Source organism: Chrysemys picta, chromosome 25 (genome assembly GCF_011386835.1).
Source record: "Chrysemys picta bellii isolate R12L10 chromosome 25, ASM1138683v2, whole genome shotgun sequence".
Lineage (NCBI taxonomy): Eukaryota > Metazoa > Chordata > Testudines > Emydidae > Chrysemys > Chrysemys picta.
Genome location: NC_088815.1, coordinates 12074021 through 12087303, shown reverse-complemented (window position 1 = coordinate 12087303; position 13283 = coordinate 12074021). Strand labels below are relative to the sequence as shown.

General features: G+C 55.0%; 1 protein-coding gene across 6 annotated transcripts in view; it reads left to right on the top strand.

Annotated features, from left to right (window-relative positions):
- The window catches only part of SBNO2 (strawberry notch homolog 2), a 113130-nt gene extending 102721 nt beyond the window's left edge, over nt 1–10409 (top strand). For 5 of the 6 annotated variants that reach the window (XM_065578409.1, XM_065578410.1, XM_065578408.1 and 2 more), the window contains 7 exons: nt 367–510; nt 1395–1489; nt 2295–2387; nt 2908–3039; nt 4888–4964; nt 5322–5512; nt 6217–10409. In XM_065578409.1, the coding sequence (XP_065434481.1) occupies nt 367–510; nt 1395–1489; nt 2295–2387; nt 2908–3039; nt 4888–4964; nt 5322–5512; nt 6217–6851 (1367 nt within the window). In that variant the 3' untranslated portion in view covers nt 6852–10409. The remainder of the gene's footprint in view (nt 1–366; nt 511–1394; nt 1490–2294; nt 2388–2907; nt 3040–4887; nt 4965–5321; nt 5513–6216) is intronic. The other variant, XM_065578413.1, reaches the window with a different exon arrangement.
- The last annotated feature ends 2874 nt before the right edge of the window (nt 10410–13283 follow it).

Sequence of the window (13283 nt, the reverse complement as noted above, 5' to 3'; positions counted from 1 at the left end):
TGTGGAGGGACAGGCTAAGGGACAACGCTAAGTTACCGTAGCACACGTTTGCTGCCGTCCTCCTGGCGCACATCAGACTTGTCCGGTAGCCGGCGCGGGACACAGCACTTGGGAAGCCAGAGGGAAGCGCTGCAGGTGTTTGGCCAGCAGAAGCAGAGCATCTTTGCCAGTCCTTGGTCTGCGAGGCCCAGGCTGACTACCAGCCAAGCTCTGGGGGCTCTGGCAGTGTTGGCTTCCAATGGGTCCCCCTGCCAGCTCTCCTGGAGAAAGCAGAGGTGCTCCCCTGCTCTCTGGGATGGTGGGGGGAAGGGGAGTTGTCACTGAGCTGCATAGATTCCCTACCCTGAGCTGTGCTCTCCATTGCAGACTGCTCCATAACCAAGTTCCTGAATCGCATCCTGGGCCTGGAGGTGCACAAACAGAACATGCTCTTCCAGTACTTCACCGACACCTTCGACCACCTGATTGAGAAGGACAAGAAGGAGGGCAAATACGACATGGGCATCTTAGGTAGGAGAAGGGAGAGGGGCGGGGGGAACTCCTCCCTGCTGGGAGCCCGCTGGTGTCATGTCTCCCGCTGCTGCATCCTTCAAACCCAGGCCCTTCTTCAATGGCCAGTGGCTTTCTGTGCCGGATGCTGGGTGTGGCTGGGCTGCCTACACTCTGTGCATCCTACGCTCCCGTTAGCTCTTGACCTGGTCTGGGCTTCACACTCTGGCGACCCCGCCCCCTGCTGGGCGTTCAGACCTGGAGAAGCTGGTGCCCTTCCATGCTAGGCCAGCACCCATCAGGAGAGCGGGATTCAAACCCCAGCCTGGGCTTTCGAGTGCTAGGAGCTTGCCCCTGTGCCTCAGCCTATGGGGTGAGTTGCTGGGAGAAGATGGTAGTGCCGTGACCCCACTGGCTCATCCAGGGGAAGGGAGCAGCGCTCTGAAGGGCTCCGGGCCTGCCCTAAGCTAGGGAAGGTGGGGGCCCTGGCTGGTGATAAGCCTGCACTGGGTGCTGTCTCACAGGAAGGATGCTCGGGACGGGCTTGGGGGAACGGCATCCCCAGGTTGACGGCTCAGGACGCTCTGGTGCCCAGACCTTGGTGGGTCTTCTACAGCAGGACAAACCCCAAGAGAAGCGCAGGCTGCAGGGCAGCTGAGGGGCTGTGCGATTAGGGACTCTCAGCTTCCCCTAATAACCCCCCAGCTGCAGGGCCCGGGCCTGATCCCTGCCCTGCAATGAACGTGAGGGAGTTGTTGCACCACAAGGGTTGGCTGAACCCAGTGCAGAGCTCCCAGGGGGCGGGGCTGGGAACCCCAGGAGTCAATGGAGGTGGCCAGGCTGCGACGTGGAGCTCTGCCGCTCACCAGAGGTCTAAGGGCTGTTTCTTTCTGCTGCCTCCACAGACTTAGCCCCCGGCGTGGATGAGATTTACGAGGAGAGCAAGGAGGTTTTCCTGACCCCAGGGCATCCCCAGGACGGGCAGGTGGTTTTCTATGAGGTAAGGGGCTAGATAAGGTCTCTGCCAGGGCAGCCCTGCCCATGGGTACCCAGAGCACATCGCCGCTCTTGGGCAGCTCTCGCTCCGGCTGTTGTTCCTGGCCTGGATCTTGGTCCTCCTTGTCCAGGTGTAGGCTGCGCAGCCGCAGGAAGGAGACTGTGTCCCGCACGCCGGTATTGAAGTGGTGCCAGGAGACCCCGATCAGGGCCTCTTGTGCTAGGCGCTGTACACAGGAGCCAAGGAGAGTCTCTGCCCATCAGCTCGTCCCCATCCTAGCACATGGGTACTTCAGCTAAAGTGTCCTCTTCCCTGTTTGGGCACAGGGGGGCACCTTGCCCAGCCCCAGTTCCCTGAGCTGAGCGAGCTGGCAGGCATTCTTGCTGGGTCTCCAGCATGGCACTTCCCGGACGCTCCCGTCCCATGGGGCATGTTTTGGCAGAGATCTTGGTACCGCTCTGCCCACCCACTCACCTTTACACAGTGTCTGGGCTTCACACTCTCCTGCCTTTCCTCCTGCCAGAGCGGCTGTGGTCTGTGCCGCGTGTGCCTAGTTGTAGTTGCTACACTGCAGCCAGTGCTTCCCCCGGTTACTCTACCATGGAAGCAATTGCTATCGTTGCCGTGGGAATGATGGGAGACGGGAAGCGGGGCGAATGCAGGGTCTGCTCATCTTTAGGCTAAGGAGAGAGAGTGTGTGTGTGTGTGTGTGTGTGTGTGTGAGAGAGAGAGAGAGAGAGAGAAGGGGGGGGGGACGCTCCGACACCTGCCATCCATAAAACACGAGGGTTCTCATTTGTCCTGTTAGATCAGCGTCGACAGAGGCCTGAAGTGGGAGGAGGCCTACGAGAAATCGCTCAAACTGACAGGCACCTACGACGGCTTCTACCTCTCCCACAAGGTGAACTCCCCAGCGCCACCAGGGCTGCTGCCCCACATGTCTGAGATGGGTTCCAGCGGGGCCGTCTGGTTGTTGGCAGGCAGCAAGAGGCCAGTGGCAACGATCGATGCCTCACTGACCGGTCACCAGGGGCCCAGAAAAGCCTCTGTGGAGCTGCAGTTTCATTTTGCCCAGCGCAGGAGGGGGGTTGACTTCAAAAGGCCGAGGGTGGGGGAGGAGGGAGATTGTAATGGGAGTAACAAAAAGATCCTTGTTCCTGGAGCCATCTCCGCTCGGCCAGCGCATTCCCCGCCATGGAGTGAGCCCAGCTCACGGCAGGAGGAGTGAACGGGGGAGGGTGCTGACTGGAATTCCCCTGCCGCCAGTGTACAGCCGCTGCAGAGCCAGCGTCCCCATCAGCCGCCCCGCTCTCGGAAGCAGGGGTGCAGACATACGTTGGAAGCGTGGCCCTTCTGGGGAGGCGCCGCGTCCAATCTGCCCACGGCGCACGCAAGTGTAACGCTGCACCTTGTGCCCACAGACGCGAGGCTGTAAATACACCTGCCTTCTGGCGGAGCAGGGCCGCGGGAAGAACTTCATCCTCTACAAGCCCAACATCGGCAAGCAGAGCCAGCCCGAAAGCCTCGAAAGCCTCTTCAAGAAGTACCGCCAGGTAGGTGGGAGCCACGGGAGCCTGCTGCTGCCCTTCCCCTCCGTCTCCCGCAAGGCTGAGCGGGAGGGACCCTGCCTGTGCCCCGGCTGCCCTCCGCACATGGGAATTGCAGCTGATCAAGGAACCTGTGACCCAACCACGGTCGGGGCAGAGGGAGAGTCCTTTGGGCCGAACGCTCCCCTGGGAGCGAAGCTCTGCGGGCGCATGGGTCTGTAGGCACAGATGTAGGGATGGGCTCTGCCTTCCCAGAGGCATGCACAGCAAATCTCCCCCCGGCGCCAGCGTGCGGCTGAGCTGGGACACGTCCGTCCGAATTCTCAGCAGGTCAGTGTTCTTCAGACCCAACACTGACGCCCCGGAGGGGTACAGCGGGCACCGGGAGAGGAGTGCTGGCATGAGGGGCTCAGAGTGCATGGGGGGGTTGGCTGCCCTTTGCCAGGGCTGGATGCAGAGTATCGGACTCGACAGATCAGCGCTCTGCTCCCTGCTTGGCAGAGCGTGTCTGGGGGTTGTTTGCTCCCTTGTGTTCAAATGCCAACACTGCCGTCAGCACAGGGGGAAAGGGAAAATCAGCCGTACCTTCCGTGCTTGCCCTTGTCTAGCTGCCATGTGTGCACCTCAGCGTGCCATGCACACCGATCAGTGTGTTATACCAATAAAACTAGCAGGATCTTATTAAAGGGGACAAGATAAAGATGCCACATTTATTATGATAACAATTTGACCAATAACTAATATTTTAATCCTTATACACACACATTATACCTAATACCTGTACACACACACACACACACACACAAGTTCGTAGCTTGTGGCGGTAACTGGCCAGGAAAGCCAGGCACAAGGACGAGCTGGGTCTCTGTTGGGCATACACCGATGCCCTTCCATGTTGGCAGCAGAATGTTACCCTCCTCCAAAGTTTTCCATCTCACCCATCCTTTTTGTAGGCTTTAGTTTGAATTCAGAGTCTATAGGTCTTGCTGTGTCATGCTGCCTCCAGGTTTGGTGATTGATCACCCGTCAATTGCAGACATGACTTTCAGCCTCGGACCGGGCTTTGATCTTCCTTCTATTGTACCTTTTCTTTCTAGGGTGGATTCTTCTTTCTTTGTTAGGGCTCTTGTCTGCATCTTCAGCCGTTGGTGTTTGAACTCTATTTAATCAGGACAGGCTGGGGCTGGAGGTTGATTCCATCATCCATACATACCTCATTCACACATCTAAACTAAACTAATAAGATTACAGCAGGGTTTGCAAAACTGAAGGTTGCAGCAAGCCCTTACAAAATGGAGTCAGCGTTTTAAAATGGGGTTTGAATTACAATATGGCAAACAGTGAACAGAAGTTACACTGTAGGCAAGTGTAATAAATGGTGAACAGAAGTTCCAATACTGAAACAGTGCAAGTCTCAGTGATTTAGGCAGGAATTGGATTGATAGTGAAACTTACAAAGGCAGCTGACTGAACAGCTATGGCTCTTAACAAGCATCTTAACTGTTAATTAGCCACTTATTGGGGTAACCGGTTTTATGAATGAATATTGTTTCATTCATAAAACTTTACTTATGAAGTTACATTAATAAAGTGAACAATTAAAAACAATTTCATTTATTAGTTCTACAAGTGGAGCCTCTCGGCACTCCTGGCAGGAATCACTGTTTCCAATTTACAGCTGGGGAGACTGAGGCACACTGGTGCTGTGACTTGCCCAAAGTCCCCTCCCTTCTGGCAGAGCTGGGGATAGAACCCAGGTGTCCTGACTCCCAGTGCGGGGCCTTAGCCCTCCACCACCCTGAGGAGAGTGGAAAAGTAAAAGTCTAAGTTGGCCTCTGGCGGTGTCCCTTGCAGGTGCGGCCCGAAGAAGCCAAGGAACACTGGGAGAGCAGCTACCTCTTCTCCTTCACAAAGTGTAACCACGCCGTCTGGTAAGTGACGCCCAGTGCCAGAGGGCCTGGCCTACTCTGGGCTCCCTGCTGGGGAAGCTCGGAGCCCTGTCCTTCCCAGAGCCAGAGCCCTGTCCAAACGGGGGTAGCTGCTGCTGTCTCTGGCTCTTCACCGCTCTGCGTGACCCTGCTTCTTCTGTGAGCTGCTTTGCCTGGCCAGTCCCAGGGGTCCCCACGAATACTGCTGGAGCTAGCCCCCTGCTGCCCCGCATCTGGGGTCAGCCACCTGGGGGGGAGGAGAGGGGCATCCTCCTTCCACTCACTCCCCACCCCCAACAAGCCAGGGGAAGGGAGGGGCTGCTGGTAACTCTTGTTCTCTTCCTCTCTGCAAACCTGAAGGAACAGAACCTGCAAACTAATCCAAGAGGGAAAAGAGTGTTTCCAGGGCATGCGTCTGCGCCGTTACTACATGCTGTGCGGCGCGCTGCTGCGGGTCTGGAGCAAGATCGCCAGCATCATGTCGGACATCACCAACACCAGCTACCTGCAGATCGTCCGCCTCAAGACCAAGGAGAAGAAAAAACAAGTTGGTGAGTGCAGGGGTCAGCGTGCTGGGCGGCGCCGTGGTGGCAGGGAAGGGGAAGTGAGCTGCATGCCATGTTTCAGGGGGATGTGGTGGGGTTCCTGGATTCCCTCCTTTTCCAAGCAGGGCCCTGCAGGTCTCTCTCCTCTCCCCGATCCTGACCGGGCAGCTCTGTGATTAAGGAGATCCTGTGGGATGAGAGCAGGAGAAGCATGTAACTCCCGGCCCATTCACTTTGCATGCTCAGGCCTTGGCATGGAGCTGGGGATCTGTATCCCTGGGGTGGAGTGGGGAAGGGGAATTAGCCCAGCATTTGGGCCTGTCCCAGGCATGGTGCACCCTCTGCTCAGGTCTGAGATGCCCGGTCTGGGTGTGAAGGCAGTGCTGTTGCTGCCCACTACACGCCTGCCCCCTGGCACCCTTCACTGCAGGGACTACTGATGCCATCACACTAGCGCAGTCTGGGAACCTGGCTGTGGACCGCCTGCTGTCTCCTCTGCTGCCAAGCCCAGGTGCAGCCAGCGCCTAGGACAGGGCTGCAGAGCTGTGGGGATGCAGCTTGCTGTGTAGGCAGTGAAACTGGCAGCCGGGGGGGTGGGACTGAGGGATGCGATTAGCCCAGACACTGGGTCCCACTCCCAGGGCCCCTCACCTGTCCCCTCCCAGGACTCAGGTGCTTTGGGGGCTGACACAGCATGTTCCATCTCCCAGGGATAAAGATCCCCGAGAGCTGCGTCCATAGAGTGCGGGAGGAGCTGAAGCAGATGGACGAGAATGTAAAGCAGAAGCATAACCACCAGGCCCTTCTGGCCCAGGACCGGAGCCTGCCGTACTCCATGCCACAGCATGTCCTGCAGCAGCCCCATGACCTCTGCCAGCCTGTGGTCAGGCTCCCCCTGCCCAGACACTCCCTGCACCAGGACGAGATCCTGGACTTGACCTACAGCCCTCCCAGCGACAGCCTCTCCAACCTGGCCTTGAAGCCTGACCCCCTGGGCGCTCTACACTTCCCACCGGAGCCTGTTCTCCAGCCACACCAGCAGCACAGGATGCCCTTGCATTTCAGCCTCCCTCCTGTCTTCGAGAGCCCGGCCCCAGCTCTGGCGGGGAACATGCCTCTCAACCCGTCCCCGCACGACCACGTGCCTCTCCCCCATCCCGACCACCTGCAGACGCTGCCGCAGCAGGAGCTGCCGCCGGAAGACTTAGCCCAGCAGGAGAACATCAATTTCAAGGAGGTGCTGGAAGACATGCTGAGGACGCTGTACGTGGCCCCTCAGGACAGCGCGCTCTCCCAGGAGCGCCAGAGCGTCATCCAGTTCACCAGGCCCTTTGAACACTTCTGAGGGGCCAGCTGTGGGGCTCAGCCACAGGCGCCGTGCCCCTCCCTAGCCTCTCGCCTGCCTGCCTTTGGCAGGAGCGCTGGCGCGGAGGGAGGCCTGGCTCTGTATTGCTTTGCAATGACCCGTGTGTCTCAGTTCGGGGGCAGGGGGATCGCGTATTCCTTACAGCAAAGTTTATTTATATATAATATACAGCCACACATGTATAGAGTTGTACATATCGTGTGTATAAAGGGGGGGTGGGGGTGGCAAAGTGCTTTTATCACAGAGCTCAGCTGATCGGGACCCATGTCCTCTGCTGCGGGATGGACCTGCTCAAACAACCGCGCCCAGGTAGGACAGAGAGGAGAGCCATTGACGGCCCCAGCCCCTCCCCACACCCATCTCCACACCGACTACAGAGTTGAAAGGCCGGGATTCACCCCCCTCTCCCCGGGGCGTGTGCAGTGTCGGCAGACGGAAACGTTCTGACCCCCAAAGCGATCCTGTTACCAGAGTGTCCGTGATGGCGAAAGCCGTGATTCCCGGCCGTTGTGGGCAGCTTGGCTGGGTCAGCCGGAGCCAGGCTCACACTTGGGCTCTTCCATCCCAGCCTGGAGCTTGGTGCCACTCGAAACACCAGAGTCTTGAGGGAATGGGGGGCAGGCACTTGGGCCTAATACAGAGGCGGGGACTGCGGGGGAAGTGACAGAGGTCCCAGTGCAGGCTGGGAACCACTGAGCTAAAGCATCCATCTGTGTAGGATTGGGTGGGGCCAGCTGGAGAGACATTCAACTGACTACAGGTCATGTGCTCGCTCTCTGCTCTCCAGTTAGTCCATGCCACTCCTTTCTCTTGAGAGGGGAAACTGACATGCTTTGGGCTGCCCTGACTTCCCCAATGGGATGGGGAACAACTCTTCTGCACTAATATGCCCACTTTATCAGTATTCAGCAATGAACTCCTTAGCCCCTGGCCAGCCTTCCCATCATCCTCTTCTGCCTGATGGCTGCTGGCCAGTCTGCACGCTCAGCCCCGGGGCTCCTTGTGGTGGCGGCAGCTGCAGTGTGGCCGAGCTTTCCGAGTCTAGCTCTCTGTCGCGTTCTCTCCTGGAGCCAACTGGCTAGTACCGTTCCAATGGGCTCGTTCGCAGCTGGGCAGCGGGCCCAGGCCTGAGTCCAGGAAAGCAGGAGGGGCCCCATGTCTGGGTCTTAAAGCTCCAGCGCAGGCCACTGTTGATTTCAATGGCTCCACTTTGAATACCAAAGAGCAAAGTCCTGCTTAGCCAACCTGAGCAGCGCACCCCCATAGTCTCTCCCGCGCACGCCACACCCTGCTCCTCCCACCAACAGTAGCCCTGAGCAGAAGCACAGGCCTGTTGGACCAGTAGGATGCTAGGCTTCATGCTGCAAGGGTTGCTAGCTTTACACAGAATGGATGCAATCCAAACGGAGAGGCACCCAGCACCTCGACAGCGACACTGCTCCTAGGGTCATGGACCTGCTTCAAGCGAGCTCTGACGTTGCAGCCGCCTCTGACTTGGGCAGCTCTGTAGTAAACCTGCTTTTTTATTTACTCAGACAATGGTTTTTGTTTCCTTGGCAGTGCGTCCCTGTCAGCCCCAGGGCAGGGAGTCTGTGCCCGCCCCTCCCGGCTGGCAGCGTTCGCCTGGCTGTGCTGTAACCCTCTTCTCGCTGCCTCAGCCATTCCCGTGTTCCTCCTTTTTCTGAGTCGAGTCATCCTGGCATTTCCAGGAGCATGCCCGACATTCTGGAGGGGAGGAAGTGTGACCCCCAATGACTGGTCCTGCCTCTTTAGTATGCAGAACTCCCATTGCCCATCACACACACTTCCTTGACTAATTCTTACCAGACACAGCAAGTCCCTGGGGGGCATGGGGGGGGGAGATCTGTGCTGGAACAGGACCATCAGTGGGATCTGCCCAAAGCTATAAGAGGAGTTAATGGTGGGGTGGGGTGTTCTTGCCCCCTGCAGAGAGATCCCCAGCCAAATGTGGAGATTTCGGTGATTGTCACCTGATCTGTCTCACTTAGCAGAGTTTAGCAACCAGCTGCCTTCTCTTTGTGACTCAGTTTCCCCATCTGTAACACAGGGATGTGATATTCCCCTACCTTTCTAAAGTGCTGTGACCTCTGTAACCCAGTGCAAAGTATTGGTAGCATGTCCTGCCTGGGGGACAGGGAAGCACCTAGTCTCCCAAGCCAGTGGACCATGGTCTCCTTCTCTTCCCACTTCACTCCCCCCTCCTCGCCCTGCACACGGTAGGTCCTGCTCTCTATGCCAGTCCAGGTGTGGTCTCCGGCCCTTCGTTCGAGGGTCCTATGTCTTTTTACACCCTTTGCCTCTTCCCGGCCAGGAAGGAGGAGGAGGTTTATTATTTAGATTTCAGCAGTGCCCGTAATGTGCTGGGCAGGCCATGCCATTCCCCCACTTCCCAGGAGATGGAGGGCTTTGCAGGGGCCAGTTCTGAGTCGAATTCTAGATATCCTCTATGCCCCCTGGCCTCCGACTAAACACCAAAGATCAGAAAAAATCCCCCCTGAAACTGGAAGCCCAAACTGTGAAGTCCAGATGACATGATCCATTGTTTGGCAGGGATGCGCCTATCCTTGGTGGTGCATTTCCAACCCGCAGGAATCTCTCGAGTTTTCTTCCTAGTTTATCACCTAATTGCACTAACCCACCTCTGCGCTGAACTGCTGGAGAGCGCTGCGTGTGCACAAAAGTCCTGTCCCGTCTTGTTCCGCTCGTGCATTCACCTGAATTGCCAAGGAAGGGGCCTCTTGTAGGCAGACAGCAAAGATGCCCCTTTCTTGTGATCAGAGAACATCCCTTTTCCAGGCCTAGATAAAGGCAGGCCCCTCCCTGGTTCTATCGAATACACTCCCCCATTCTATTTATAATGCTCCCTGGATTCATGACACTCAGAGAGAATCTTTGAAAATCCTTGGAACCCCTGAGCCCTTATTTAATTTCTTTGTCATTCATTTGGGCACCTGTCAAACTCTCAGCAAAAGTTAAAAAACTCACCAAGAAAACCAATTTCAAACAGGCGTAAACTCAGGAATAATCATCAGGTGCTCTCTTTCTATCCGCCCACACCAGTGGGCCCCCCAAAAAATATGACCGGGAGTTTTATGTGGTTGTTTTGTTGCTATTTTAATTCTAAGATATATGCAATTCTTCTCTCCCAATCTCTGGAAAAGACAGGGCACCTTCAAGAAAATACTTCCCCCGCCCAATCCTGTGTTTTTGTCAGGGTTAATAATATGTAACAGTATCTTTTAACTAAATTATTATGCAGTTGTCCTACTGATTGTATGTATTTTTTTAAATGAATCCTTTCCCCTTCCTTACACCTTTTTGTTAGCACTTTTTAATCCGCTTGTTTGTTTGCCTTTGTTTTTCTGTGTGTATTTATAATGAATTGAGATGTATATATGTAAAGAGATTTTTTTTTTTAGACTATGTGCCTTTGACTAATTTCTAAATTTTCTACTTGCATCAGAAGGATAATTTTTGCATTCTGCTCAGTAAAGATGGAAAGGAAGCCACGCATGAGATCTGTGTAAGTCCCAGCTCTGTGTATGTGTGTGTGTACGTGCGTGTGTCTCTGTCTATCTAGATTTGTACTCGCCCAAGGCTCACCTCTCTGGGAGCTAGGTTAGGCAACTGGAGACCATGGTGATGGGCAAATGTATAAAAACCTCAGGGTGGGACTTGGTGTTGGATGTGATTTTTAAAAGCCCTCCCCAGGTTGATGCATGGGTTACTGACTCCAGATGACTCTCTTGATGGTAGCCAGCTCCAGGATCTAAGACCTCGTCTACACTGGGGACTACGCTATTTATCTCCACCGCTGATAGCAAGGGGGAGAGCCCTACTGTGGTCAGTTGACTAAATGATATGGGGCTTAAACCACCAGAGGCGATGGTAACCTACCTCCCCTTGGGCTCCTAGAACTGCTACCGCCTAGTGTGGACAAGTCTTACAACCAAACGAAGCCTTAGTGGCAGGAGGCCCTAGTGTCGCTCAGCGGACAATTAGAACTGCATTACCTTGAATCAGTACTGGGAGCGGAAGTGGGTTGACTCTGTTGGGAGGGGAGGGGGTGGGATTTTACTGTGCAAAAATTCCCGGAACCTGCTCCCAGCCTGTCCACGCTCATGGAAACAATTCCTGCACACGTGCGCACCCCCCGTGTCTGCAGCATCAGGTCTCTGATCATTAGTGACTTCTCCCCCCTGCCATGTGTCTGCATTGAGGGCTCCTGCACGTGTATTTTCCTCATGTTCCACCAAGTGCATCCCCCTTGGCTCCTCAGCTGTCACTTCTTGGGCAGAGACCCGTGTCTCTCTCCCATCTGACCGGGCTTTTCCAGGCTGTACAGTTCGCTGCCTACATTATGAATTCCCCAGCAAGTCTGACTGCCTAAAAGGCCAACGTCTCTGCTTTACCTTCTCCGCACAACTTTAAACAGCGTAATTTCCCACAGTTAGACCGTACCACCCACCTCTTCCAAGCACATTTATTCGCAAGGTGAAAACATATGAGAGAAAACACATTAACCCAATAAAAGAACTTAATTGCCTACAAACAAGCTCACCCCAACTCCACCCAGGCCTCTGGCAAGAGTCAGTCCTTCACACCCCACACCAGGGTTTCTGTGGTTACATATTCAGAACAAGAACCCCCATGAATTTGAGTCTTCCTCCTTTATCCAGTCTGGGCCTTTGCTTCACAGAGACCCTGCATAGATAATCAGCCAGACAGTAGTTCTCTCCCCAGGGCGTAGCTTCAAAAGCTGGAGTCTGGAAGTGAGAATTTGTATTCCCCTTCTGCCAGGTATTTCCTTTGGTGATCCTGCAAGTTCTTTCTGGTCTGGCCCATTGTTTCAAATAGTCCTTCGAAGTTCATGCCACACCCCAGTGCTTACCCTGGCCATGTCTCCCTCTTAGAGAATTTACACACAATCCCCTGGCCATACATACATTTTGTTTTCAGAATACGATGGACTCCAAAGCTATTTAACCTTAATTCAATAAAATCTCCCAGAGATGTTTTAGGAAATTACCGTATCTGTCACACCGTGTTTCTATCTAGCACCTCCGGAAGGAACTGATAGCACAATCCTCTGAATAAGAGACTCTCCACCCTGGGCTGGGGAAATCATGCTGACCGCCACTCTGGTACATGGTGGCTGTCTGTATGGCTTCCAAAAGAACACCCTGCTTTGGAGGACTGGCTGGGTTTAGCTCCCCTCCCAAGTGCTCTGAATGCAGCTCCTGCTGTCTCACCTGCCAGGACTCTCCAGGCTGTTTGCCCTGGGTCCTTGGGACTGTTACCATCACAGGACGCAGATTTAGCACCTCCCATTAAGGGGAATGTAGCTCTTGTAAACAAGATAGCAAAATTCCCTTGGGATGCAAATCTGCCACTAATCCCTCTAGAGCTCTGCTCAGAGCTCTGTCAACTCAGCCAGGCCCTGTACAATGGATTCCCTTCCCTGGGCAGAGCATAGGGCTGTCACAGCACCTGGACTCCAGCAAGGTCACAACTAATCCCTAATTGTTGCGGCATCAGTGATCCTCTTGTCCAGTGTATCAATCCTGCTTAATCTCTCCTGTCCTATCCCAGTGGGGAAGTGGCCTGGCAAAGGCTTGATGCTGAAAGGTGCTTCCTTTCTCACCCTAATGTTTGGGACTCAACTGCTGGTCTCTCAGCCTGGGAGCTTTTGCCCTATACAGCAGGGCCCACATTGGCAGCACAAGCGGCCCTGCCTCTCTTGGGGCTGAGGGGCCTATTGGAGTACATCCGGCAGCAGGCTTTGCTGGCCGTCCCCTATCCAGTCGTCAGCTTCTCTGCTGTGTCTGCCCACTCCACTGGTGTTGATTGTTGTGGGGTGTTCATCCACTGGGATCTGGGCTCATCCTCATCTCAGCAGTCAGACACGTAGAGGTCAGGTAAAGAAATCCCCGCAGACTCCAAACCTGCGGGAGTGGGGGAAGGAGTTCCTGACCACTGCGCCAATCGAAGTAGCAAGGGTCTGAGTTAGAGCTGGCTTCTGTTGTCTGCTGCCTTCGCAAGTCCCTAGGTGAAGATGGGCCCTCCTTGCTTAGTGCTGCTCTAAGTCTCCTCTACCAGCAATAGTTTGTGGGGGAGAGAGGTGCATGCGTTTCACTACATTTTATACAGTAGCCCCGTTGCGAAGCAAAGATGACAATTGTGGGCAGTTTGAAGTGAAGACCCAGCCTTGCTGATCCCCTGTTAGTTTGCAAACAGCTCCTTTGGTGGAAATGAAGAGCACAAAGGTGCTGCTGCTTCTCCAGGTAGGAAATGAGATGACCTGCCTCCCTCCCCTTTCTAAAGCCCTGAGCTGTAGGAAGGTGAAGCACTGTAAGGCCCAGTTGGTTTGCAATGGGCCATTGCAGACAA